This window comes from Hemicordylus capensis, chromosome 3 (genome assembly GCF_027244095.1).
Source record: "Hemicordylus capensis ecotype Gifberg chromosome 3, rHemCap1.1.pri, whole genome shotgun sequence".
In the NCBI taxonomy this organism is placed as follows: Eukaryota; Metazoa; Chordata; class Lepidosauria; order Squamata; family Cordylidae; genus Hemicordylus; species Hemicordylus capensis.
The window spans coordinates 358,729,501-358,756,107 of NC_069659.1; the positions used below are offsets into that span (position 1 = coordinate 358,729,501).

At 55.4% G+C, this 26,607-nt stretch overlaps 1 protein-coding gene across 6 annotated transcripts in view; it reads right to left on the minus strand.

Annotated features, from left to right (window-relative positions):
- The window catches only part of ATP13A3 (ATPase 13A3), a 76,794-nt gene that overhangs the window by 14,335 nt on the left and 35,852 nt on the right, over nucleotides 1–26,607 (minus strand). For 5 of the 6 annotated variants that reach the window (XM_053312258.1, XM_053312260.1, XM_053312261.1 and 2 more), the window contains 8 exons: nucleotides 23,810–23,871; nucleotides 23,245–23,395; nucleotides 21,681–21,797; nucleotides 16,599–16,616; nucleotides 16,329–16,482; nucleotides 16,130–16,250; nucleotides 14,690–14,814; nucleotides 13,476–13,654 (listed from right to left, as the gene is read on the minus strand). In XM_053312258.1, the coding sequence (XP_053168233.1) occupies nucleotides 13,476–13,654; nucleotides 14,690–14,814; nucleotides 16,130–16,250; nucleotides 16,329–16,482; nucleotides 16,599–16,616; nucleotides 21,681–21,797; nucleotides 23,245–23,395; nucleotides 23,810–23,871 (927 nt within the window). The remainder of the gene's footprint in view (nucleotides 1–13,475; nucleotides 13,655–14,689; nucleotides 14,815–16,129; nucleotides 16,251–16,328; nucleotides 16,483–16,598; nucleotides 16,617–21,680; nucleotides 21,798–23,244; nucleotides 23,396–23,809; nucleotides 23,872–26,607) is intronic. The other variant, XM_053312259.1, reaches the window with a different exon arrangement.

A 26,607-nucleotide genomic window follows, 5' to 3' on the forward strand; every position in this document is an offset into this window, starting at 1 on the left:
AGTTCAGTGTTGGCAAGTGTAAATTGATGCACATTGGGACGAAAACCCCTAACTTCAAGTATATGCTGATAGGATCTGAGCTGTCGGTGACTGACCAGGAGAGGGATCTTGGGGTTGTGGTGGACAGCGTGTTGAAAGTGTCGACTCAATGAAAGTGAAAGTGTCGACTCAATGTGAAAATTGGAGAGAGAGAAATTCTTTTCCCCCTCACACAACACTAGAACCAGGGGTCACTCCATGAAATTGATTGCCAGGAGGTCTAGGACCAACATATGGAAGTACTTTTTCACACAATGCGTGATCCACTTGTGGAACTCTCTGCCACAGGACGTGGTGACAGCCTTGGGCCTGATCCAGCAGGGATGTTCTTATGTGATAGGCCGCACCACTCCAAGCAGCTCATCCACGTCCTCAGGAGTCACAAACTGGAACTGATCCAGCCTAACCACACAAGAGGAGTCACTGGACACCTCCACAATTACTGAAGTAATTGTAGGGACTGAGCCTGAGTCTGCCCGGATACGAGAGATTTCCCCCACAAATATTTCATTGAACATGTCACAGCAGGTTCCGTTGGTTCCAGATTCTGATTCAAGGGAGGAGGGACAAATACTAGCCCTCTCAGAACCCTGAACAACTCTGCCGGACATGAACTTGCAGATGCAATACGGGCAGAAAAGCACTTCTTCGCTGTATATATTGCCAGAGCCTAGATCTTCAAATGTGCTCTATGTTGCAATCTGTCGGATTTGAGTCGAGTCTTTCTCCACTTGCGCTCCAGTTGTCTTCCTTGTTGCTTCAGCCCCTGTAGTTCTTCGGTATACCAAGGGGCCAATTTTGAAGTGGGTCGGAGAAGATGCTTAGGAACAATCATGTCTACTGCCCTGGTGAGCTTGCTGTTCCAGTTCTCCACCAGAGCATCAACAGGATCACTGGCAGAGCCAACACTAAATCCCTCCAGGGCTTCTTGGAATCCTACTGGATCCAATAAACTTCTCAGGCGGACTATCCTAATAGGCCCTTCAGCCCTGTGAAGGTGGGAAGTGATTGTGAGTCCAACCAGTCTCTGACCTGTAGTTACAGGCAAGGAGCAGGGTTTCAGGTCCCAGCAGATCCAGACCTTCAAAACAAGGGTTTGGAAACAGGGCCTCTTTCGCCGCCCAGGGCAAAAAGGCCAAAGCAGCAATCCTGTGTCGAGTGGGCAGCCGCTGGGTGGTCGCCTCTCCTCTCACTGACACGCTTGAGAGGGCATCACCTCAGATCGCTGGGTACCCAACATCGTAAAGTGGGGCTACTGCACAGGATTGACCAAAAACCCACCTCACCGCTTTCTGCCCAGCTCAGCCTCCCGCCTACCTTCCAAACACGGGTCTCCAGGAGGTGATCCAGCACCTCCTAGCGACCAGGGCAATAGAACTGGTGCCAGCGGACCAACAGGGAGCGGGCATCTATTCCATCATCTTCACCATGCCCCAAAAGTACGGTTCCCTGCAGGCGGTTCTGGACTTAAAATACCTCAACCGCTTTGTAAAAAAGAGGAGGTTCCACATGGGATCACTCAGGTTAATTGCAGAGGCCTTACATGGTTGGGACTTCCTGTCCTCCATAGACCTGAAGGAGGCTTGTCCTAGGCACCAAAACAGTTGCCCTCTGCTGCATTTTCTCTGCGCCAAAACACACTACCAATGCAGGGCGCTACCTTTCGGCCTCTCCTCAGCCCTTCGCGTATTCAGAAAAGCCCTGGTACCAGTCATAGCACATCTCTGACTCCTAGGGGGTCAGGATTTTTGCTTCCCTGGATGGTGTGTTGGTCCAGTCCACCCAGAGGGACCTCAACACCATGCTACAGGTCCTCCAGAACCATGGGTTCCTGGTCAACAGGGAGAAAAGCCAGTTACATTCTGCACACCAGCTGCTACACTTGGGTGTCGTGATAGTCACAATACAGAACAAGCTCTTCTTACCACCAGAGTGCAGAGCCACCATGGAGACGGAAGTCTATCAGGCCTTAGTACAGAAGTCCTTGTCATTGCTCCCCCTCTCCAGCATCCTGGGACTGATGGTGGTGGCCTTGGAATTGGCACCTTGGGTGCGTTTCCACCTGTGGCCCTTACAGTGGTTCCTGCTACTCCATCACCTGGAGATTGCCATGAAATCCATCGAACAGGTGAGCCTTCCACCCCAAGGGCTACAATGTCTGAGATGGTGGATTATACCGCCACACCTCTCTATGGGGAAGGAGTTCCTGGATCCTCCATGAGTCACTGTCACCATGACAAGCACAAGTGGGGCGCCCACCACCTCCACGAGTTGGCTCAAGGGAAGTGGGCAGCCAATGAAAAGCAACACAACGTCAACTGGCTGGAGCGCTGAGCGATCCAATTGGCACTCCTGGCATTCTACCACATATTCCAAAACCAACATGTACTGATCCGCATGGACAACACCATGGCAAAAGCGCACGTCAACCGCCAGTGGGGAACCAGGTCAAAGTCTCTGCAGGCAGAAGTGGATCTTCTGTTCCAGTGGGCCGAACAACAAGTGGCCTCTGTAACAGCCCACCACCTGCAGGGGGACTGGAACACAGTGGTGGGCTGGCTCTGCAGGAAGGACATTCTCCCCGGAGAATGGAGCCTGAAGGCCTTCAGGGTCCTCTTTGGCCACCCTTCCGTGGATCTGTTCACAACTCCAGCAAACGCTCAAGGACCACGATTCTCCACCCAGTCCCCCTGCCCGCTGGCAGAAGCGGTGGGTGCTCTGGCGGCTCCATGGCTGGCGGATCTCCTCTACGCCTTCCTACCGACTCCACTCCTTGCCCGCTTTCTGCGATGGGTGAAGCTCCTCAGAGCCCAGGCCATACTAGTAGCCCCCTTCTGGCATGGAAGGCCCTGGTTTTCAGAAATCCGAAACCTGTCAGCAGCAGAACCCCTGATACTTCCAGTCACGGCAGACCTACTCCAGCAGGGCCCAGTGCACCATCCAGATCCAGGCTGGTTACAGCTAGCCGCCTGGAGACTAAACAGCACAGGATGTTGTCTTACCATCTTTTGTGTAAAACTGATACATCCAAAAAAGCTTGGCACAAGCTGGATATCTGTAGGTGTCTGAAGACCTACATGAAACGCACAAAACACATCCGGACTACGGAGTTGTTGCTCATTCCCTTTTTGCCTCAAAACATGGGTCAGGCCGTGACCTCCGCCACTATAGCTCGGTGGCTCAAGGCGTGCCTAGCCCTGGCATATGACACTCAGAATCTTCAGGCCCCCACGAAAGTGTTGGCCCATTCAACCAGGTTGACCGCCACCTCGGCAGTGTTGTCTGCGGATGCTCCAGTCCCAGGCTACCTGGAGGGCCCCCTCGACCTTCACCAGGCAGTACCCACTGGATACCTTCGCCTCTGCTCAAGCAGCGTTTGGGAGGCGAGTACTCCAGCAGGTCCTTCCTTCGGACTAGGCGGGGGTGCCCCCCCCCCAAGTTGGGCTGAGGACTCTGTTATGTCCCCACTCAAGAGACGCCCTTGGATGTCAGCAGCAGAGAATGGAGCATTGGTTCACTTACTGTGAGGGCTGCTTCTTGCTGCTGCATCCAAGGGTGTCTCGACCCACCCTTGGGAGGTTTTTTGCACCTAATTTGGTGGTGTTCCTTCTTCTTCAAAGTACTCTTCGCTTTCTTGGCCTAAAAAAACTGAATGGGGCCATGTTTCTCCACCAATTAAGGACTCTAACTAATTTCCATAGTCCTGCCTTAGAGAGCCACGTGGAGAACCCTAACCCACTCAAGGAGACGGACACCCTTGGATGCTAGCAGCAAGAAGAAGCCTTCACGATCAATGAACCAATGCTCCATTTTCTTCCAAGGGTGGATTCCTTCCTTCCGCCCGCAGGTCCAAGGAGGTTCTCCTCCCTCCCTCTTTCCCCTGCCCCAATCCCACTCACTCCAGAGAGCGGGAGTGATCCAAGCTCCATGAGTACACACACACCTCAGATGCACTGTTGCCTTGGGAAGCCCAGCCACCCCTTTGACTCCCTCCGCCTCTGGGGGGAAAGTCGGGGTGCAGGTCTACTCCAGCCAGATGGATCAAGGCCCTTCATCGCACTGCCTGCAGAGCTCAGGGACACTTGGTTCTTGCCCCCAGCCTGGCCGGCACTTCTGCGGCTTCAACAGCACCAGGGCCTCCTGCCAAGGAGTCTGCAGGGCAACAACAGGGCTCTGCATCCCCACTTTCCTTGAACGTGGGGCTTGGCTGGAGCAGACTGCAACAAGCCGCCTCCCCCCCCCCACCCCGGCAATATTTCAGTAGCAGCAGCAAGTCCACTGCTCTCTCCCCAGCCTGCCCAGATTCCCTCTGGTACCAGCAGAAGAGGCAGCAGTGGTGGTGGTGGTGGAGGAAGGAGGGCATCCCAAACCCCGCCCCAGCAGTCCAGGGGTGCCAGGTGGCTTCTGAGGTGACCCCCGGGATCAGGAGGGAGCCAGGCCATTCTGGGGCCTTCCTTCTCCCTGGGCTCTTGTGGCTGCAGTTCTGTTCTTTGGCAAGTTTAAGGGAGGAGGTCTCCTCCGTGGGATTCTGGAAGGCTGGCAAATGAAGAGAAGTCCTGTTTCCATAAGAACAGCCCTGCTGGATCAGGCCCAAGAATGCCCATCTAGTCCAGCATCCTGTTTCGCACAGTGGCCCACCAGATGCTGCTGGAAGCCACAGGCAGGAGTTGAGGGTGTGCCCTCTCTCCTGCCATTACTCCCCCCTCAACTGGTACTCAGAGGCATCCTGCCTTTGAGGCTGGAGGTGGCCCACAGCCCTCCGACCAGTAGCCGTTGATGGACCTCTCCTCCATGACGTTATCCAAACCCCTCTTAAAGCCATCCAACACCACATCCAACACCACATCTTGTGGCAGAGAATTCCACAAGTAGATTATGCATTGTTCATGGGATGACTCCTGATCCTCCCATGAATTTCTCTCTCTCCACTTTCTCCACACCATGCATGATTTTATAGACCTCTATCATGTCTCCCCGCAGTCGTCTTTTTTCTAAACTAAAAAGCCCCAGGTGTTGTAGTCTTGCCTCATAAGAAAGGTGCTCTAGGCCCCTGATCATCTGGGTTGTCCTCTTCTGCACCTTTTCAAGTTCTATGATGTCCTTCTTAAGGTATGGTGACCAGAAGTGCACGCAGTACTCCAAATGTGGCCTTACCATAGATTTGTACAAGAGCATGATGTTAGCTGTTTTATTTCCAATCCCCTTCCTAATGATCCCTAGCATGGAATTGGCCTTTTTCACAGCTGCCGCACATTGAGTCGACACTTCCAACAAGCTGTCCACCACGACCCCAAGATCCCTCTCCTGGTCAGTCACCGACAGCTCGGATCCCATCAGCATATACTTGAAGTTGGGGGTTTTCATCCCAGTGTGCATCACTTTACACTTGCTAACCTGTTCTCTTGACCCATGCCCAAAATGGCTTATACTATCGGGCAGGGGGGAGGTTGTTGTAGAAGACCTGGTAGAGATCATAAATGCTTCTCTGAGGGAGGACAGGATGCCTCCTTGTCTTAAAGAGGCAATTATTAGACCACTTCTGAAGAAGCCTGCCTTGGATCTCTCAGAGTTGAGTAATTACAGGCCTGTCTCCAACCTTCTGTGGCTGGGCAAAGTAATTGAGAGGGTAGTGGCCTCTCAGCTGCTGGCGGTCTTGGAGGAAACTGATTATCTAGACCCATTTCAGACTGGCTTTCGGGCGGGCTATGGGGTGGAGACTGCCTTGGCCGGCCTGATGGATGATCTCCAACTGGGAATTGACAAGAGGGGGTGTGACTCTGTTGGTCCTTCTGGACCTCTCGGCAACTCGGGGATGGGCCTTCTCTGCTGCTGCCCCAAAGTTTTGGAATGTGCTCCCTGCTGAAATAAGAGCCTCCTCATCTCTGACAATTTTTAAAAAAATCTTTAAAAGTGCATCTGTTCACCCAGGCTTTTAATTAAATACTGTTTTAATAGTTTTAACATTGTTTTAAAATTTTAAATTGTTGTAATATTTTAACTTTTTCTGCTATTTGTTTTGTTTTGCTTGTTTTTATTTTTGTTTTGCTTGTTTTTATTTTTTTGTTTTGCTTTTTTTTATTTTAAACAAACAAACAGGCAGGCTCTTTGTCTAAGGGGTTAACTGGGATCAACGCTGGTGGGGTTTTGTTTGGGGGGTGTTGTGGATTCCCGACTGGGGTTGCACAGGAGTTCTGGGCAGAGGCCCTCTGGGGTCTGGTGAGTCGTGGTCTGAGATTTCAGAGGAGGAACGGGCACTCTTTTCCCTCCACTTAGACCTCCCCTTCTTGCCTGTTTAATGTGCTTGCACTTTTCCTTTGCCTTCTTAGGGCCTGGAGTCTCAGAAACAGAAGGCAAAGTGCTGAAGCCGATTGTTCCCTTCTGGGCCTTTTTCGCTTTCTAGACTTTAATTGATCAGAGTGCTCAACAGATCCTCAAACCATGAGTGCCAGGAAGGTGGCATCTCAGAGGGCATTTGGTCAAAAGACTCTGGGGAACCGATCACAGCAACTGTGTGTTCCGCAAGGCTTTGGGGAGCGGGCGATAGCAGCGGCACTGGGGTTAACAAGGGCCCTCGGCCCATGGAGCTGGCGGTGGGTGGGAACACGTTGGGGGTGTGAGGTCAGAGGATGCCTGTGTGCTTTCGGGGGGTGCAGAGATGGTCCTTGACAGACGAGGCGCTGAGCCCGGAAACATTCTGGCAGATTTAACGCTGGCACAGCAATTCAAAGGGTTCTTTGCCCAGGGGTCAAATGTGTGTCACCGAGGGGGCTGGCTTACACACGGGCAGGCTCCCTGCAGCCTGCTTGGGTTTACCAAGGACTGGCACCAGAGCTGAGGCCTGTTTCCAGGAAGTCTCGGGGCACAGTCCCAAGATGTTGGGTTTGGGTTTTTTTAAAAAACAGAGCATTGGTTTCACTTACCGTGAAGGCTTCTTCTGGTTGCTGGAGCCAGGGACATCTCATGGGTTATCCTCTCTCAGAAGCTCCAGGCAGGACAGAAAGTAAATAGTTAAAAAAACTAAGCCATGCCCACTAAAGCCTGAAGGGGTTAACCCCGCCCCAGTTCTTTCGGGAGAGGTAAGAGGACAAAGGCAATACAAAATAGTAGAAAATAGCAGGTCAGAATAAACAGGCTTGAACATTCCAGAATCACAGAGTGTAGCAAGCAACTGTAGAACTAAATGTCAGTCTCCCCCATTTCAACAGAAGTAGACCAGAGCGCAAAACCACAACTGGGTGGGCCGAGATGTCCCTGGCCCCAGCAACCAGAAGAAGCCTTCACGGTAAGTGAAACCAATGCTCAGCTCTCGGCTGCTGAGGCCAGGGACATCTCATGGGACATACCACAGCTGCCCAACTCGGGTGGGAGCACTCTGGTCTACTAGCGAGGAAGAACCTGTTGCAAGACCCGTCTGTCAAAGGTTGCCCGGGCAGACGCGAAATCCTCGATCTTGTAATGTTTGGTGAAAGTGGGAGGCGACGCCCAGGTGGCCGCCTTGCAGGTCTCTTCAACCGGTGCATTACTGGAAAACGCCACCAACGTTGCTGCTGCTTTGTTTATTTTGGCCGAAGGCCAGCATAGCTGCTCTAGTAGAATGTGCAGAGAGACGTGTTGGCGGCCTCAACTTTTGACTCTCGTAGGCCATCAATATACATGCTATAATCCACGTTGCAATAGTGGTCGATGATACTAGGACCCCCATGGAATGAGGGTTGAACAATACAAACAGAGCATCTGACAATCTGAATGAGGCTGAGCATCTAATATAGACCTTAAGACACCACGTAAGGTCCAACTTGTGCCATTTCCGCTCCATAGGATGGACGGGTTTGGGGCAGAATGAAGGTAGGAACACATCTTGTGATAGGTGGAAGGGGGACGCCACCTTTGGCTGCATGAAGGGGTCCGGAATGAGCCTGACAGCCTCTTTCTGAAATATACAATATGACTTGTTTTACAGACAGCGCCTGCAGCTCCGAGATGAGCCTTGCAGAAGTGATGGCCACCAAAAAGGCCAAATCAAACAATAAGACCCTGATCGGAATAGCTGCCAAAGGTTCAAAAGGGGGAGCTTGCAATGCCTTGAGGACAGTATGTAGTTCCCAAGAGGGGAACCTGGGCACTGTTGGAGTTGACATCAGCGAGGCGCCTCGTAAGAACCTACACAGGTGAGTATGTGACTGAGATATCTTGTCCTTTCCTGCTGAGAGCAACTCCACCAACGACGACGCCTGCCGTTTCAGGGTATTCGGATGTAGTCCCTTCTCGAATTCTTCTTGTAAGAAGAGCAGGAGATGACATAACCTAGCCGTGCCCTTCGGAACCGAGTTGCGTGACATCCAGCAAAGGAGTGCTCGCCATGTATATTGATAAATTCTCTCTGTCGATGGACTTTGCGACACCAGCATAGTGCTGAGAACGCCCTCCGAGTAGCCATGTTGGCTCAGGACTTGCTGCTCAGTTTCCAAACGGTGAGCCAAAACCAACATGGATCTGGGTGTAAAACTAGACCCTGATGGAGCAGGTCCGCGGCCTGAGGCAACTCCTAAGGTGGCTCCACTGCCAGATGGAGGAGCTCTGGAAACCAGGGTCTCCTGGGCCAGAATGGTGCCACAGAGTACTCTTGCTCACAGAAGATGCACCCATTGCAGGACTCTGGCCAACAGAGGTGTCGGAGGATACGCATAAAGGAGAGCGTCTGGCCATGGACTGGATAGGGCATCTACTGCCATTGCCTCCCTGCATGGAAATCTAGTCATAAACGCTGGTAATTGCGCATTCTTCGGAGCCGCGAAAAGGTCTACCTCGGGCATGCCCATCTTTTCTGTTATCTGGGAGAAACTGATGGATTTAGAGCCCACTCCCCCGGTTGGATGTCAGCCCAGCTTAACCAGTCTTCAACCAGGTTCAGCTCTCCCATGATGTGGTGTGCCATCAGGGAAGGGAGGTTGCTCTCTGCCCAGGACAGCAGAAGGACAGCCTCCTGGTGAAGTGACCTGGTCCCCGCCCCCGCTTGTTTACATACACCTTTGCCGTCGTATTGTCGGTCTTTACTAATATGTTGGTGCCTCAGATGATCTCTTGGAATGCTAGTAGTGCTAGGCGAATTGCGTGGAGTTTCCTCCAACTTATGTTGTGAGAACGCTCCTCCTTGTTCCATAGCCGCTGCGCCGACTGGTTGAGGCAGTGGGCTCCCCAGCCCCTGTTGCTTGCGTCTGTTGTTATGATGAACCTCTGTGGGTCCAAGAAGGTCTTTCCCCAATTCAGGTTGTTGGAGTCGATCCACCAGTGGAGAGAATGACGCAGATCTGGTGGCAACTTCACAAGCAGTCTACACTTCCTTGCGATTGCCTTCTGGTGGGGTAGGAGAAACCATTGGAGGTCACGCAGATGAAGTCAAGCCCACGGAACCGAGTCCGGTGCGGCCACCATCAAGCTCAGCAGTCTTGACAAGGAAGCCAGAGGAACTCTTGGACTCGCTAAGACCAGGTGAACCTCTGTCTGGATAGTCTGTAACTTGTCCGGTGGAAGCAAGAGGCGGTCCACTAAGGTAACTATGATTACCCCCAAATGGCGCAGCCTGTGGCATGGTGTCGATTGACTCTTTTCTCCATTTATGATGAAACCATGGTTCTCGAGTGTTGCGATAGTAAGGGCCAAGTCCCATTCTGCCTATGGGAGAGATCTCACTTGCAGCAACAAATTGTCTATATAGGCAAACGGACAAATCCCTTTCTGACGAAGTTGCGCCACCAGCGGCGCCAACAACTTTGTGAAGACATGAGGGACTGCTGTATTGAAAATGCGTTCCAGCATATTTAAACCGAAGGTACTGCCCTGATTTCCGGGTGTATAGGAAGATGCAGGTAGGCCTTCCTTAAATCTATGGACGCTAGCACATCCAGATGAAAGAGTGCCTCTGAAACTGCTCTCAGATTTTCCATCTGGAAATGAATTCTGCAGACCCATCTGTTCAAAAATTTTAAGTCTAAAACAGCTCTCCTTGAGCTGTCTCTTTTTGGGACCGTAAAGAGGATAGAGGTGTGGTTGTTTGTTTGTTTTTTAAACTCCCTCTCCCTCCTGTGCCAGAGGCACTGGCTCCACTGCCCCGATGTCCAGGAGGTGTTGGATCATCTGGACCATTGGTGAATGCTTTGAGAATGCTTTTGACCTTGGAGTGGGGATAAAGCGGCAGGGGGGAGAGGAGTGAAACTCTATCCCGTAGCCGTGATAGATCAGGTGCAGAACCCAGTTGTCTGAGGTTGAATCTTCCCAGGCTGGAGCGAGGTAAGACAAACGCCCTCCAAGCCCGACATGCTTCAAGTCATTGTTGTGGCTTTTGCTGCTTTGACTGAGCAGCTTGCTGTTTGTAGGTACCAAACCCTCTAAAGCAGTGGTTCTCAACGTGTGGGTCCCCAGATGTTGCTGAACTACAACTCCCATAATTCCCAACCAAAGGCCAATGGGGCTAGGGATGCTGGGAGTTGTAGTTCAGCAACATCTGGGGACCCACACGTTGAGAACCACTGCTCTAAAGGGTGCTCTCTGATGATTCCAAGATCCCCTCTGGAATTTTGTATCTCTGTCCCAGACCCTGAAGGGCCAGAAGCTATGAAAGGGCCGATTGTATTGGAAGGGCCTTTTAAAAGGCTGTTTATCAGTCTTTTTATTGGTTGACAGCATCGTCTTTCACTTATCAGACGATTCTACAAGAGTCTTGTAGGGCAGACTCACCAAAAAGCTTCTTGCTGTCGTAAGAGACGGTAGCGAGGTTTAGCCTAGAGGTAGAACCAACCTGTCCAATTTTGAGCCACAAGTGGCGTCTGCCAACAAATGATGAAACCGCCTCTTGCGCTAAGAATCTAATTGTATCAAGAGTGGCATCGGCTATAAGGGCCTGCGCCTTCTGGATCTTGAATAGTTGCTGTCACATCTTAACTGGGTCCCCTGGAGGATCACTCAGAAGATTGACCACCTATACTAAGATTGACCACCAATAATAAGGAGTCACGGGCTGCCCTGGATGCTGCCGCTGTTGCACGGACCACCAGGGACACGTTCTCATGACACGATTAAATGACAGCTAGACCTTCTGGTCAGCTATGTCTTTTAGAGAAAACTTCCCCACTCGAAATACCAGGGAATCTGACACCAACTGCGAAACCAGGGCATCCGCATTTGGTGTCCTCAACATATCTGTAGTGCTTTGCTGAAAAGAACAAAGTTTGTTAGCCAAGGACGGAGCCTTGCAGTTGGAAGCTGGTGTCAACCATTCCTGTTTGACTACATCCACAAACAACTCCGGCATGGGCATCAGCCTGTCCCTGGGGCGTGCTCTAGGAAAGACCAAGTCCCCTTTGGCACAAGAGTCAGAACTCTGCCCAGCCTCAGTCCCATTGTTTTAAGAATTCTGGACATCAGTGGGCTGAAGTCCTCTGCCACAAAGAGGCGCTGTGACACTGAGGCATCACCAGTGTCCTCCCCTCCAGACCATTGGGTCCGGATCAAAACCTCCCCCTGCATTAACTGGGTCTTCAGGATCAGAAGGCAGATTAGGCCTCTCTGAGTTTGCAATGACTTTTTTTTTTTTTTTAGGTGTAAGTAAACCCCTAGGGCCCCCAGAGTCTGATCAGAAGCATCAGAGGAATGGTCCCATGCCACCTTGCCAGCCAACTTGCCCAGCTCACTATGCTTAAGCTTGCTTTTGGCCTTCTTGGGAGAAGGACTGACCGACTCGCTAGGAGAGGAGCTCAGACTAGGTGATTGATGCCTTCTCCCCTTTGGGGATCTCCTACTCCTCTTAGGGGGCCTAACCTGGCAGATGGTGCCAATGACTGCATTGCGAAACCATGCCAGCTACTCAGGTGGCGGCACAGACTTAGGCAGAACAGCAGAGTTAGAACTGGAGGATGCTTCAGGCCCCGTCTCTGCAGCAGACTCCCCCTGCTGGCCAGACTCCATAGTCACAGTCTTAGGCTTTTCCCGCCCTTTGAGAGACGGTCTCCCTTTTGCCTCACCGGCTCCTTCAGGTGAAATGGAGGGATTCTTCGCAACCGTCGCCATCTTAGGAGGGGCAGGAGATGCCTGTGGTGGCCTCGCTGCCCTGCCGGTCAGGTTGCTAGCCAGCCCGCCAATCCGCCTAATCTCCTCAGAGGTTGGTGGGGCCTTGGCAAGAGGGAGCCTCCCAAAGCGCTCTTCACAGCCACTCCAAGCTGCCTGCAGCAGCGCAGCGGTAGTGCGGATCTCGCGGCCCGAAGGCGGGAGACTCGACGCGGCCCCTTCGACGATCGGGACGGGCGGCTCGAGAGCGGCTGTCACCGACGCGGGAAAATCAAGCCCTTCCAGGGGGGACTCCGAGGCCCATAGATGAGAGATGGCCGATCACGGACCGTCAACTCACTGCTGGAGAATTTTCCGGGCGGTTTTCGGGAGGTGGGAAAAGCGGCCTTGCTATGCAGAGCTTGCAGCAGCCTGCGCCAATGGGGCCTACAAAAGGCCCTGAAGCCTCCCAGGCCGAAAACACTCCAACTCTTCCCCTTGTGGGAGAAACGGCTCTGCACCTCTCTGCCTGGCTCCAAGCAACGGAGAGGAAAGAGGAGATGGGGGGTGGGGGGAGAAACGGACGAAAGGAGGGTGTTTTTCTTCTTTCTTTCTTTCTTTGGCAATAGCAAGTAATAAGGATCAGGGACAGAAAAAAGGATGTGGGGAACGGAATACTGTAGTTAGGAAGTCCATCAGAGAAGTAATATCAGCAGAAAACAGAGAGAGCTGGAAAAACGCTGCCGTGGAGCTTGCTGAGGACAGAAAGAACTGGGGCGGGGTGACCCCCCTCGGGCTCTAGTGGGCGTGGCTTAGTTTTTTAACTATTTACTTTCTGTCCTGCCTGGAGCTTCTGAGAGAGGATAACCCACGAGATGTCCCTGGCCTCAGCAACCGAGAAAAATCTTTTCCATTTTCAAGGAGGACTTTCGATGTTCCCTCGTCGATACCATGCATGAAGGGCTTCCTAGATCTCAGCCCAGGACAAACTGCGAGTATCCACACACATTCAGCTTCCAGGCAGCAAGGAGGAGCCATGCTGGATCTGGGTGCAGGATGGGGTCCTGAGTTAGCAAGCCGGGTGGCCATGGGAGGACCCGAAGTGTCCGGAAACCCCGGCTGTATTCTACCAAAGAGAGCCACATGGCTCTGTGGTCGCCAGGAGTTGACACTGACTCGACGGCACAACTTTACCTTTTAGCACCGAAAAACTGAGCCAGAAGAGAAGCAATAGTCATCTGGCACAGAGAGACCTGCCTTGACGGCAGAATGCCAAAGTGTTTGCAGCGACAGGCTCTCCATCAGGCCAAAGCAGCAAAGACCGGAAGGCTCCTTCCCAACAGATGCCCCTTGCCCGGCCCGTCGGGCGGGGTGTGTGGAACTAGGCAGACACTTACCTCCGAGTGAATGGCTGGGGCGGACTCTGTGGGTTTAGCAAGAGCATCTGCATAGTGCCAGTTGATCCGGGCCGTCTGTCCGTCCCGGGGGGGAAGTGCTTCAGCAATGATCACCTTCTCCTGAGGGAGAATCATCCCGCAGTCCCTGGCCACAGAGATGGCGGTCAGCATGTTGTCTCCTGCCAAGACCAGCAGAGCAGATTTCCTCAGCCCTTCCTCCGCGGACTCCCGGGTGTGCCCCACACTTCCTGTTCTTCACCCCCCCACCTCCACCCTCGGCTCCAGAAGGGCCCAAACGGCCCAGAGGGGATTTCCTGGCCCCTCCCAGGAAGTGAGCAGCCCCCGGCCAGGCCGGTCTGGAGCGCCCCTCTTCTCCTCTCACATCTTTGGTTTTGTGCTCACCAACGCTTGGAAACCCACATTTTTATCAGAATCTGCATGAAAATGGATTTAAATTTCGAAATTAAACTGGTGACTTGGACGCTAAAAGAGCTGACCGAGATTGTGCCTCATTTCATGGCAGGCCCAGAGGCCCTCCTGAAAAGCAAAGCCGTCCCAGGAGAGGCACCGCCAGGGAGCCGGCAGCAGCACCGCCAGCAGCACGCCTGCCCTCGGGCGCCGGGAGGACTCAGCAGCCCCTGGGGGCTCCTCAAAGCCAGAAGGGGGTCTCAGCCCAGAAAAGTGCTACAGAGCTGGGCTGCAAGCAGAGCCACCAGCCGCGCTCCCTCCTCCAAAGCGCCACAGAGGCCCAGGGGGCTGACTGACCCCGAGCTGGCCCATCCGGCCCCTCTTCCCTGCTCTCCAAAGCCTCAGCCGGGGCCTCTCACAGCCCCCCTTCCAAAGAGCCCGTGACCAGCGAATGGGTCTCCCTCCTCCTTAGACATTGGGTGTGGGTGTGGGTGTGTGCTGCCCCCAGCCAGAACGAGCCGGGGCTGCCCCATGCACACCAGCACTGCAGGGGAAGCTCTGTGCCATCCGCTGCCTCTGGCAGCCCCCACGCAGACCAGAAGCCCCTGGGCTCCGGTTCTGGCCACCTGCAGCTCGGGGCAGGAGGCTGTTTGGGCTCCCGAAGGAAGGGAGGCCCTTCCCGTGCCCACGCCTGGAGGGGTGGGCCATTTCTTTGCAAGAGCGGCAGGCAGCAAAGGAGCTGCTGGCCTCCGGGAGGTCAGAGCCGGCAGCTGCCGGAAGGGGCGGAATTCGCCTCGCTTGCAAACCTGTCACCATGACGGTGCGGATCTTGGCCCGACGCAAGTCTTCCAGGACGGCCGGGGTCTCTTGCTTGAGCTTGTTCTGCATGACGATCAACCCCAAGAAGTCCATGTTGCCCTCAATGGCTTCTCTGCAGCAGGACCAGGGTGGGGGTGGGGAGAGGGGAAGAATCACACACACATACACAGTTAGGGAAAGGGGGGGGCACCACACAGCACCTCCCAGATTGGCTGCAAAGAGCCTCAAAAGGCCTCGGCCAACCTGGGCAAAAGCAGACAGAGGAGATTCCGCGCAAGAACCTGCAAGGCGGCGGCGCACAGCACGGCCCCGATCTGACCACTCGGACGGCAACGACCGTGTCTGCTCAGGGCACAGAGCGTGGGAGTGGAGCTCAGCGAAACGGGCTGCTACGGAAGGCCAGCAGCAAACTGCCCGCAGGACTCCCAAGGGCCGGCCCACCCTGCCCTCTGCCGCGCTCCCTGGATGTAAACGGGGGGCGACAGGCGAGGGCAGGGACTCCTCCCAACCCTGGGTGCCCAGAGGTGGTGGGCTTTGGGCCACTGTGGCGGGTGATGATGGGATCTGGAGTCCCAGCCTCTGGGGAGCCGAGGTTGGGGGCCCAGGGTGAGAGCAGCTCCTGGGAGAGGAAGCCAGGACCTGCCTCCCCTCCCCACTTCTACTCAGCCCCCACCCCTAAAGAGCAGCAGCACTGGGCAGCAGGGCCGGGGGGCGGGGGACACTTGGCTCAGGCCCATGCCAATCTCAGGGCTGAGTAGAGGAATACGTGGAGAACATTGCCGCCACAACAGAACCGCCAGAATCAGAGGCACTCTACCTCGGAAGACCAGATGCTAGGGATTAGCCACAGGCAAAGGCCAGAGAGGAGGCGGCGGGGTGAGCCGCCAGCACAGAAATGCAGGGGAGTCACAGCAGGAGGGAGGGCCGGCCCCTTTCAACTCCTGCCTGTGGCTTCCGGCAGCATCTGGTGGGCCACTGCGAGAAACAGGATGCTGGACTAGATGGGCTTTGGGGGCCTGATCCAGCAGGGCTCTTCTGATGTTCTTATGCCCCCGGACGCTGCTCCAGCTGTGGGGGCGCCAGGCAGGGCTTGCCCGAGTCCCAGCCGCCAGCTGCCTAGAGGCCACCCTGCTGCCTCACAGGACTGGAAGGCACTTTCTGCAGCCACCCCAGGGTAAGACTGTTCAAACTGTCTCAGAGATTTATAGGCGCTGCCCCCACCCCCGCATCCTGCCATGGAGGCCCCACCACTGACAAGGCCCTTCCCCGGCTGGGGCACCCTAGCAAGGCTCTCTGGGGCTGAAGTGCAGCTGCAGAGAGGTTCCGCCAGGAATTACGGGCTTTCCCGCACTGCGGAGCAGGGAGCTCCTCCTCGCCACGCAAAAACTGGCCAGCGGGTGCAGCCCCCGCCTGCCGCGTCAACTCACCGGCCAATGTTCTGGACCTTATGCCAGGTCAGCCTGGAGGCAAGCCTTCGGTGCGCGAGCGCAATGACTCGGAAGCCCTGCCTCGTGTACTCCTCCAGCACTCGCTCCGAATCCAGGGGCACTGGGGGAAGCCAAAGGGAAGGGCAGTCAGGAGGAGGAGGAGGAGGAGGAGGAGGAGAGCCAGTGGCCCTGCCTGTACCTGTGTCCGGCTTGCAGAGCCCAGCAACCGCCTCCGGGGCCCCCTTCACGTAGGCGTCCATCCTCTTCTGCCCCAGGGCTCTCACCACGACGCACATCCGTTGCAAGTCGGAGGAAAAGGGAAACTGCCGTACGATGCCTATTTCGTAACTGGCCTAGCCAGGCGAGGGGCAGAAGGGGAAGAGGAGGGTTAGGCTTCCCAATCCACGTGCAAGCAAGCAAGCGCAGGGAAGGCGGGGGCCAGAGCAGCCCCAAAGGACACCACACTCACCGAAAGCTCAAACAGCTCCTGGGGAGGAGAGAGAGAGAGATAGAGAAGACGGGTTCAGGGGGATTCACAGCAGAATGACAGCCCAACAGGCGGATTCACCCGGCCAGCAGCACCCACTAAAGGAAGCCTCTGGGAGATTGGAGCCATGGTTCACTTACTGGGAAGGCTGCTCCTCGCTCCGGCATCCCGGGGTGTCTCTTGAGTGGGTTAAAGGCAGGGCTAGGCCAAGGGGTTCAAGTGTTGCTCCACCCAGTTCTTTCAGGCCCAGATAGCCAAGAGTACTTTGAAGAATAAAAAACACGTTTCTAACAGAGGAAAAACATACTCAAAAATCCCAACAAGCCTAAAAAACCCCATCCATCTAACTATTCTGCAGGAAGAGACTAGTAAAAAACGAATGTGTGTCCAGAGGACAAACAGAAAGGGGAAACAAGCAGTATGTTTCTTGTACTGCAGCCAGCTAATTTAGCAGCACTCCTCTGAGGTCCCTGCGGAGTAGGCTCAGGTGCTGAAGGGTGGGTCAAGACGCCCTTGCATGCAGCAGCGAGGAATGTCCTTCACAGTGAGTGAACCGATGCTCCATTCTCTGCTGCTGCAATTAAAGGGCGTCTCTTGAGTGGGGACATACCACAGCTCAACGGGGGGGGGGGGGAGCAAGCCCGCCTACTCCGAAGGAAGGATCTGCTGGAGTACCCGCCTCCCAGATGCTGCTTGAGCAGTGATGAAGGAATCCAAGTTATAGTGCCTGGTAAAAGTAGGGTTGCAATGAAGACCTTGGAAAGGATATTTAGATGCCATGACATGTCTATACCTACAAAGATTAGAATCTTTCAGACAATGGTTTTCCCCATGACACTCTATGGATGCGAAAGCTGGACTTTGAAGAAGCAAGATAGAAAAAGTATTGACGCTTTTGAACTTTGGTGCTGGAGAAGACTCTTGAGGAGACCATGGACAGCCAGGAAAACAAGCAAATGGATCATAGAACAAATCAATTCAAAATTTTCACTTGACGCACAAATGACCAGGCTCAAACTATCATACTTCAGTCACATTACGCAAAGACCCAGCTCCCTGGAGAAGTCCATAACGCTGGAGAAAGTTGGAAAGAGAAGGAAAGGACGACCAGCAGCCAGGTGGATGGACTCGATCATGACAGCCATGAATGCACCACAGAGAGACCTTCAAGGCCAAGTGGAAGACCGATCAGCCTGGAGAGAATCTCTCTATGTGGTCACTAAGAGTCGACACCGACTTGACGGCACTTAACCAATCAATCAATCAGACTCGGTAGACTGAATGTGCTTTGTGCGTTTTATTCATGCCTTCGGGCACCTACAGACATCCAATTTGTGCCAAGCCTCTACCATCGGATGTACTGGCTTTGGGCAAAAGGAAGGCAAGATTACATCCTGTGACAAGTGTAAAGGAGAGGTCACCTTAAGGCGGAAAAAGGGTCAGGGATGAGCTTCACAGAGTTTTCAGAAAACATGCAAAGGTTCCTATGGACTGAAAGTGCTCGAAGTTCAGACACCTGCATGCCAAAGTTACGGCTATCAAAAAGGCAGGTTTTAGGGTTAGAAGACATGTAGAAGATGTTTCATGATAGCCGGCGCCACCCCCTTAGGAACCCCATGCTTCGTAGACCATCTGAGGAATGCCCTCCAAGTGTATTGATAGATCCTGTTCGTGGAGGAGCATCTGGAGGCCAGCACTATGTCAAGCACTTTGGAAGGTTAGCCATGTTGTTTCAGGAGGTGCCGTTAATCCAGGCGGCTAGCTGTAACCAAGCTGGGATCTGGGTGATGCGCTGGGCCCTGCTGAAGAAGATCCGCGGTGACTGGCAATATCAGGTGTCCTGCTGCTGCCAGGTTTTGGATATCTGAAAACCAGGGTCTTCGAGGCCAGAATGGTGCCACCAGGACGACCTGTGCCCTGAGGAGCTTCACCTGTTGCAGAAGCCTAGCAAGGAGCAGTGTTGGTGGGAATGCATCTAGAAGATCCACCAGCCATGGAGGTGACAGAGCATTCACTGCTTCCACTTGTGGGCAGGGAAACCTGGTGAAGTAATGTTGTACCTGGCGTTGGCTGGAGTTGCGGACAGGCCCACAGATGGCTTTCCGAAGTGGTTTGATATCAACTGGAAGGTCTCTGGATTCAGTCTCCATTCTCCTGGGAGAATTTCCCCACTGCTGAGCCAGTCCACCACTGTGTTCAGATCACCTTTTATATGGTGGGCAGTTATGGACGCCAGCTGTTGTTCAGCCCACAGGAACAGGAGAACCGCTTCCACCTGGAGAGGTTTCGAGCTGGTTCCCCCCTGGCGGTTTACATGCACTTTTGCAGTGGTGTTGTCCGTGTGGATCAGCACATGTTGATTGTGGGCTATGTGGTGAAATGCCAGAAGTGTCATCCGTATCGCCGAGAGTTCCAGCCAGCTGATGCGGTCTTGTTTTTCGGTGGCTGTCTGCATTCCTTAAACTGATTCACGTAGGCAGTGGGCACCCTACCTGTGCTCGCTTGCATCCATGGTGACGATGACCCGAGCAGGGTTCAAGAACTCCTTTCCCACGGAGAGGTGTGGAGGTGGAGCCCACCATCTCAGGGAGTGCAGCATTGGGGATGGAAGGGCCACCCATTCATGGCAATTTCCAGATGATAGGGAAGCAGAAACCACTGCAAGGGCCTCAGATGGAAACGTGCCCACGGAATGGATTCCAAAGTTACCACCATCAGTCCCAGGATCCTAGAGAAGGAGAGCAATGGCAGGGATTTCCTTACCAGGGCCTGAGGAGTTCCCTCTCCAGGGTGGTCCTGCTTCTGGCGGTAGGAAGAGCTTGTTCCTTCGTGTGTCTATTACGATGCCCAGATGCAGCAGTTGGTGCAATGGGTGTAACTGGCTTTTCTCTCTGTTGACTAAGAAGCCGGGGTTCTGGAGGACCCGTAGTGTGGCGTTGGCTACAGGGGCACCTTGGCCGAGTCAGGATTGCTGCTTGGCTTGCTTATTCTGGGCTGCGGAGGCTGCCCTGCTCCCGTACCCCTGTCTGGAGGCCCGGGACATAGGGAACTGCCATATACTGAGTCAGACTATTGGTCTATCTAGCTCAGGATTGTCTTCACAGACTGGCAGCGGCTTCTCCAAGGCTGCAGGCAGGAATCTCTTTCAGCCCTATCTTGGAGATGCCAGGGAGGGAACTTGGAACCTTCTGCTCTCCAGAAGGCTGGGATTCCTGAGAGGCAGGCTGGGCCAAGCCCAATGGATGTATGGTCTTGGACAGTAATGGGACAAAGTCCAATGACTGAAAGAGTCGGGGGGGGGTGTCTCCGCACCCTCCATTTCTTGCCCATCTGACCACTCCCCCTCCTCTTTATCTGGGTGGTTAGGGACAATCCCCACAAGGGGTCCCTAGGATCTTCTGGGGTGTCTCCCCTTTGGATCAGATCTTCATCCAAGGGGGTAACAGGTACCAGAGCAGATGGAGGTTGGTTTGGAGGGTTCTGGGGAGTCCCTCCTGGGGGTTCCACTGGGGTTCTGGGTGTGGAGCATCCTGGTCTGAGATTCCAGAAGCGTGGACACTCTTTTCCCTTTGCTTAGATTTACTCCTCCCCTTTTGGACTTTGTAATGTGCTTGCGCTTTTTCTTTGCCTTCTTAGGGGCCGGAGCCTCAGAAGCAGAAGATGAAGCACGGGAGGAAGAGAAAGGGTCTCTCCTAGACAGCTTCCTCTTTTTTTAAATCTTAGTTTATCATCATGTTCAAAAGAATATGCCAAAAAATCCTCAAACCAGGAGCGCCAGGTAGGTGGCATCTCAGAGGGCATTTGGTCGAAAGACTGTTGCACTGGAATGAGTTGGCAAGGGATGGATCCCTCTGCGGGCCCTTGCTGGGAGGGGCTTAATCAGGAGAACCAGCATGGGCTGAGCTCACCACTCAGGCATCAGCTCCAGCAGAAGAGCTCCTGGTGACCACGGTTTGGGTAGTGGTAGCGGCCTTTGCTGCGCCATCCATGGCCCGTCCCCACGCTCCCGGCTGCGGTTGTGCGCTGGAGGTGTGTGTGGGGTGGGGGGCGTTTTTCCACTGACGCACTCTGCTGGCCACTTGTGTAGGCCACTGGAGCCGGCAGGAGGCTGGGTCTAGCAGCCACGTCTCTGCAAGGCTTCGGGGAGTGGGTGAGAGCAGCAGCGCTTCCTTCGGTGAGGGCACTCGGCCCAGGGAGCAGGCGGTGGGGCTGGCTCGCCTCCCTGCCGAAAAAACTGCCCAACTGAGCGGGCAGAAGCTCCAGAGCGCCGCCCACCAGCTGTTGGGCGCTCTGCGCTGGGCTCCCTGCCCCTCTGCGGCAGGCTCAGATCTGCGGCAGCTCGCCAGCTGCCTGGATGGCCCGAGGACGGCCTGCTTGGAATTTCCGAGAATTGCACTCTCACCACGGTCCATGCAAGAAAGGAAAGGGAAGCGCAGAAAAGGCTAGCGAGGGAGGAAAAGAGCCAACAGCAAAGCAAAGACGAGGTTCTTTTCTTTTCTTTTCCTTATAAAGGGAGAGGATAAAGAAAGCAGGCAAGACTGGAGGCCAAAAGGAAAAACCAGGAGGAGAGGAGACTGGAAAAGTGAAAGAGAAAGGGAGGGTCAGTTAGCGAGAAAGAGCTGAAAAAAGAACTGTCTTGGAGCCATGCAGGACCAAAAGAACTGGGGGGGCTGGCTATCAAACAGTCTAACTCCCTGACATATGGCAACCCTGCCTTTAGTGAGCCACATGGGTGAGCACAACCCACTCAAGAGGACTGCAGCAGCAGAGGAGGAAGCCGCTCCCTTCTGGGGCCAGCACAGCCTGCCCCCCTGCCCAGATCCGCCCCCCTGCCCAGATCCGGCCCCCCCCCCCCCGCTGCTGGGCCAGCTCCTGGCCACCTGCAGGGACGCCGCTGGCTTGTCTCTGCAGCTGGGCTGGCCCTCAGGGTCAGGATGGGCCAGAGAGAGGTGTGCTGTTCCAGCACCCGGACAAGGCTTGACCGCCTCCTGCCCCAGAACCAAGGGCAACGGGAGCCCCACCACCAACAGGAGGGTGGGAAGCTGGGGCTTTGCACTGGTTTACCATGTCTTCATTGGCTGCAGGTTGGGGGTCTGGAAGGAGCTGCTTGGGGGGCCGGACCACCGTTGGCATAATGCGATTGTGAAGGGCGGTCTCCTCTTCGGTCGCTTCTTCGAGAATCTGGACAAAAGACACACCCGTGAACGTGAGCCCAGAATGCCCGTTCAGCAGCAGGCTCAAAGGCCAGGCCTTGCACAGCCCCTCACAGCCTCTGCCAAGCAGCCCGTGCAATGGACCAGGCGCACAGGCGTGACTGCCTGCCCCCACGCCAAGCCCAGCCTCCTCCCGCTGCCTGCCCTCCGTTCAGGCCTGGGCTCCGTGCAGGCCCCTCGGCGGCATTTTGTGCTGGAAGCCCCCCACACCGCTTGGGCGGCTGGCCGGGGCGTCTGGCAGAGGCAGTGTCCTGAGGGCTTCAAAGAGGCTCTGTTGAAATATCCTTAAGCCTGCCTTTTGAGCCAAGGGCTCCCCCTGCAAAGCCAGCTAACACACCCACACATATCAAAAGTCATAATGCTGTCGACTAAAACAGATGGACAGCAAGGGGGCCGGACAAAGCCCAGGCAAGCAGTTCCCCAGAACCAGCCACCAGGGGGTGCCACAGCCCCTCTGAAGAAGACTCCTCTGCCTGCCCCCCCCCCCGCCGGAATCCCAGCACCTCTGCCCCATGCGGGGGGGGGGGGGGGCGGCGTGTGCAGCTGCACACACTCTGTTTCACCTGGTTTGGTGCTTTGAAAATATTTTTCATTAGGGTCAACCTTGCCCTGAGCAGAAGGATAAGGGACTCCAGTGGGGGGGTGGGGGGGGGTGGGGTGGGGGGGGAGCGGAGATAACACAGTTCGGGACAACCCCTCGCACATCAGCTCAGATGAGATCTGACCACAAGCGACCACACACAGTGCCGGCATGAACGTGTCTGGGAAGCCATTGCATTTGTTTATTAGTTCACTTCATCATCATCATCATCATCAAGAGTAATGCGATACGTGACGTCCGGGTCGTGGGACGCCTGTGTGATGCCTCCTCTCCTCAAGCCCCATCTTTCCGTGGGATCTTGGCCACAACAGCCCCATTCCCCACGGTCACTCACTCACACACGCACCCCGTTTAGCCCCGCCCGCCCCTGCTGACCTCACAGACGGCAAGCCATCCCCGGATATCCTGCGGTGCCAATGCACACGGATGGCTCCCAAGAACGGGCTCTATTCATCTGCATGGCAGCTAGAATGATGGAATCCATCATGGTTTTCAACTGTGCGAATGTTCTGACTTTGTTTTTAAGCTGTCTTGTTTGATTGTAAACAGCCCAGAGACATGAGGTGTGGGTGGTACACAAATAGGCTGAATACATGAACAACTGAAAAGGTGTCGGCGGGACCCAGAGGACCCCGCCCACAGCGGTCCACAAGCTCCAGCCCCACGAGCCCACCCCCCTCAGGGGGTGCAGAGCTGCCTCTGGCTCTCTTTCCAGCGGGGGGGGGCGGTGCTGCCCCTCAGCCGCCCAGAGCCCCTGCAGAAGCCCACAGCCTGGCTGGAGCCATCCGGCACGGCCCCTCCCACGGCTGCTCACCCATCCGGTGGCTTCGAACATCTTCAGATCCAGCGGGTCTCCCGAGAGGACGCCTGCAATCTTGGTCAGCGAGTGGCAGGTGGCCATGCATGCCACGAAGGGAGACTTGACCAGGCTCGGGTGGCAGGGGCTTTCTTCTGGCAAAAGGAAGCTGGACACAGCAGGCAGAGCCCATCAGCCCAACATGGCTGCAAGGCGCCTGGGGCTGCCCTTTGGGGCTCCTTCTGCCCCCCACAGCCTTTTCCCTCCCCAGGAAACCCAGAGGTTTGTCAGGCTCCCCAGTGAGCAGGAATGCAGACCAGCAGCCCTATTCTGTATTGGGGAGGGGCTGTGAACGGAGCCGCCACCTTCGGGCAGGGCGCTGCCCCAAGCCCCTCGGCAAGAGGGGACGGTGTGGGGGCTTCCGCTCCCGGCGGCAGAAAGCCTCCGGCGGCCAGCTGGCAAGTCCTGCCCAGAGACGGCCCCCCACGGAGCAGCCTCCTTCAGGGCAGAAGCCGCTCCAGCCACAAGGGGCACCTGCCACTTGACACCAAGGCTCCCTTCCCCGAGCTGCGTTGGTACTTACTGGGCCTGCTCCACCCTCTGCATCCCCCAGAGATCAAGGCCGTCTTCCGTCAGGGTGCCTGTCTGCCGGGGGGGGGGGGGAGAGAAACATTTCAAGGTCAGGGCTTGGGCTGTGGCTGCAGTCGTGGTGCTGCTGCTGCTGCTGCTGCTGCTGCTGAGCAGGACTTGGTCCCCTCAGCGGCCTGGAGAGGAAGCAGAAGGAGCCCCTCTGAAGCAGGCACAAGCCAAGCCAGTGGCCGGGGGGGGAGGCATAACCCACCAACCTTTCCAGCCCCTGCAGAACTCACACCTCCCCACCTCAGTTTCACCTCAGGGGGCAGGAAGCCTCTGCATTGCGGAGGCAGGTGGGGCGACCCTGCTTGGAAGCAGCTGGCTGGGACAGAGGTGGAGACGGGGGGGCTCGGGGGGGCACCCATCGCACGGAAAGGAAGGCAGGATGGAGAGCAACCCTTGCACTCGGAGGCCCAGCCTGCACGTCCGACAGGGCTGGGGGCTCACATGCCCACAGTGCCCCTCCCCAAAGGGGCCCACCTGCAACAGGGCCAAGGCCAGCTGGGTGGCATTTCAGCCTGCCCCCTCCCCAGTGAGAGAATGCGGAGGAAACCGGTCGCTTAGACCTCCGTGGAAGGGGGACGCGGGGGGTCCAAAAGGACCACCAGGTTTGGGACTCGCAAACGCCTGCGCCCGAGGAGAGGCCCCCCAATTCTCCTGCAGCTCAGGGAAAGGCAGAGCCGGGGGGGCATCGCCGGCCCCTTCCCTGTTTATTTCCGACAGCGGGGCTCTGCTGCATTGCACAGGGGCTCAGCGGGAGCTTTGGGGGGCTGCATCCTGGAAGGAGGGAAAGCCAAGTCGCCACCCCTCCCCACCCACCCGCACGAGGGGCTCTCACACCTCTTCTGCAGAGCTGGAACCAGGTTTATTATTTCTGAGGGGGGGAGGGGGGAGAACGACAGGTTGCTTACCTGTAACTGGGGTTCTTCTCGTGGTCCTCTGTGCTCTTACACAAACGGGCTTTGCGCCTGCGCAGAGACCACATCGGAGCTTCCAAGCTAGAGTTCTAACTTTTGGCGGCAACCCCGCCCCCTCGGTATATAGGCGGCTGCGCGGGCTTCCCTCTCCAGTCTTCTGAGTCCGCAATCTGAAAGAGACCAGCAGAAAAGACACGAGAAGAGGGGAGGATGGATGGGCGTGGAAGAGCACAGATGACCACTAGAAGAACCCAAGTTACAGGTAAGCAACCTGTCGTTCTTCGACGTGGTCTCTGTGCTTTACACGAATGGGCGCAATGCAAGCGGCACCCGTGCCCTGCTCACCTGGAGGTGGGATCAGGCAAAGATAGATTACAGCACCGCCCTGCCAAACGCCGTGCCTTTTCTGGCTTGGACATCCAGGGCGTAGTGTTGCATGAACGAGTGCTTTGATGCCCACGTGGCTGCCTGGCAGATGACATCCAGCGGAATAGACCTGTCAAAGGAGGTGGACGCCACAACCGCTCTCGTTGAAAGTGCCTTAACAGAGAGCCAGAGAGGCTTCTTGGCAATCTGGTATGCTAGGGAGATGGTGCGGACCACCCATCTGGATATGGTCTGTGCAGAAGCCTGCTTGCCTTTGTTAGGTCCAGAGTGGAGTACAAAGAGGAAAGTGGAGGTTCGAAGGGCGGAGGTGCGGTCAACGTAGAAGGCAAGCGCCCTACAAACGTCCAGAGTATGGAGACGTCGTCCGGCTGCAGTCGACAGCTCGGCGAAGAATGCGGGTAAGGAGATTGGTTGGGAACGGTGAAACGATGTGACTACCTTCTACAGAAACAGAATGTATGGGAATCTCCCTGTCCCTTAGAAAGTTCTGAAAACGGGTCCACATGTGGGAGTAGGAGGAGACCGTGGAGGATTTACGCGAGGCCTGGACTATTCATAGCAGGTCCGCCGGGAGGTTGGGACTATGTGCCAAGCTGTGAGGTGGAGGCGCTGTAGGTCTGGATGGAGAAGGCGACTGCTCTGCAGGGAGAGGAGGTGAGGGATGTGGGGGAAGCGGTGATAGCGATGATTGGATATTTGGAGGAGTTGGGGAAACCAGGGCCGCCTGGGCCACCACAGGGCGATGAGGATGCAATGCGGGTGGTCCTGGGAGATCTTTTGAAGGACTCGAAGAAGTAGAGGAATTGGAGGGAAGGTGTAGACGAGGCGTTCCGTCCAAGGCAGGGCAAATGCATCCCCCAGCGAACTGGATCCAATCCCGGACCTGAAGCAATACTGGTGGCATTGCGTATTCGCCTCTGACGCGAAGAGGTCTATTCTGGGAGGAACCAGCAGCAGAAGAGGGAGCATAGCGTGGGGGGATGTAGCTGCCACTCGTGCGATGTTGTTAGAGTCCTGCTTAGCCTGTCCGCCGTGACGTTGTCTTGTCCCTGTATATGGACCGCCAGGGGCGTGATGCCGTGCTGAATGCACCAGAGCCATAGTTCCATGGACAGGAACAGGAGGGAGCTGGAAGAGGTGCCGCCCTATCTGTTCAGGTATGCTTTGGCGGTAGTATTGTCCATCTGAACGAGGATGTGGGAGCCCCTTATCAGGGGAAGGCAGGCTTTCAAGGCTTTGAATATTGAGAGCCCCTGGTGGCGCAGTGGTAAAACTGCCACCCTGTAACCAGAAGGTCACAAGTTCGATCCTGACCAGGGGCTCAAGGTTGACGCAGCCTTCCATCCTTCCGAGGTCGGTCAAATGAGTACCCAGAATGTTGGGGGCAATATGCTAAATCATTGTAAACCGCTTAGAGAGCTCCGGCTATAGAGCGGTATATAAA